The sequence below is a fragment of the Austrofundulus limnaeus genome, unplaced genomic scaffold, assembly GCF_001266775.1.
Source record: "Austrofundulus limnaeus strain Quisiro unplaced genomic scaffold, Austrofundulus_limnaeus-1.0 Scaffold341, whole genome shotgun sequence".
Taxonomy (NCBI): domain Eukaryota; kingdom Metazoa; phylum Chordata; class Actinopteri; order Cyprinodontiformes; family Rivulidae; genus Austrofundulus; species Austrofundulus limnaeus.
The window spans coordinates 464587-465944 of record NW_013952743.1 but is presented as its reverse complement, the minus strand read 5'-3'; the positions used below and the strand labels follow the sequence as shown (position 1 = coordinate 465944).

The 1358-nt window shown below is 45.0% G+C and overlaps 1 protein-coding gene across 1 annotated transcript in view; it reads right to left on the bottom strand.

The window, feature by feature from the left end:
* cnot11 (CCR4-NOT transcription complex, subunit 11) overlaps positions 1-1358 on the bottom strand; it is a gene marked incomplete in the record, with an annotated part of 7355 nt that overhangs the window by 3960 nt on the left and 2037 nt on the right. Inside the window, 2 exon segments of the mRNA XM_014022742.1 lie at positions 339-473; positions 911-1093. Of these exon segments, the coding sequence (XP_013878196.1) occupies positions 339-473; positions 911-1093 (318 nt within the window).

The following is a 1358-nucleotide window of genomic DNA, read 5'->3' as shown; positions in this document are numbered from 1 at the left end:
ACTGCGCGCGCAGTCCTTGCGGAGTTTTAAAAATCCGGAAGTGCACGACCTCGCGACAGGACACCTCAAAGGGCCAACGCGCAGGGGCGGGGACGGCCATGAGCGTTATATGTTGTGTCACCTATAGCACGTGCACCCTTTCGCCCACCTCGACACTTAAGGATGTGAGCAGCAGCTGTTTTCATGTTAGAATTAAACTAACGGCCCGTTTAAAGTGGATCACATGTGTCAGGTGTGAACACGCCCTAAAATTAATCTCTGGATTCTGTCTCTTGCAGGTTGCTTTTGTTGAACTAAAAGTCATTTCTCTGATATGAACCAGCATTATGAACACTTACTCTCCAGCGGAGGGCGTGGCCCGGTGACCAGAGAGTCTATGATCTGATTGGCCACAGAGCTGTCGAAGCCTGAGTTGGAGGAGTCTGGGTTGGGTTGGTTGCTTACGGTTGGTTAAAATAAATTGTTTAAAAAATCTCAAGATAAGAGACGTTTGTTTTTTCAACTGGAGGCGTTGGGCACTTTTTTGCTGCTCAAAACACGTTTGGTATGAACGTAGCATCAGTTGTTTGCTGTGTCTACGTAGCTGGTCAAAATATTTCCTCAACATGGCTGAGAAGACAAGCTCCTTTTTAATCATGATGAATATGTTCAGTGACAATGCGAGCCTGCTTTAATAAAGCTTAATCAGAACCAAATGAGACGTGGATCAGAACCCAGAGTTCTGTGAAAGGAGCATTTTAATTTGTTCATGACTCTTCAGTCAGCAGCGTTACTCATCATCTTCACCTCCAGAGTGAAACATCAGCTGTCACTATTCAAGAGTGATCAAGTTCTCACACCGTACTTCTCTTACAACCACTTTTCAGATTAAAACACAGAAACCCGAGCAGCCCATTGGCTCAGCTACAACCAGCTGGTGTTCACTGACCTGCCAAGGCTAGCTGCAGCCCRCTGATGTCGATGGACTGAGGCATGTTGCCGATGTCCATGCAGGACACCTGTCGGGGGGTTTTCTTGAAGAGTTCTCTGGGTGGGGCCAACATCAGCTGGGACAGGAAGAACTTCTCAGGCTGGGTGATGGGTGGCAGGAAGCCTGGACACAACAGACAGGAGGCATCAGTATGTCTGGACTTTTACTTTCTACAGGAACATGAGCAGAGCAAAGGTCAGAGGTCACAGAAGACAAAAATATGTTGAAAATCAGATTTCAATTATTTGTTACATCAAGATAATCTGGACGAACAAACTCTTCTGTGAGCCTTGTTGTAAAAAGGATGAATAATCACAGACACAGATGTTTAATTGGTTATCTGTGCGACTAAAGTTTTATTAAAACTAGTTTACATTTTCATTTTAAC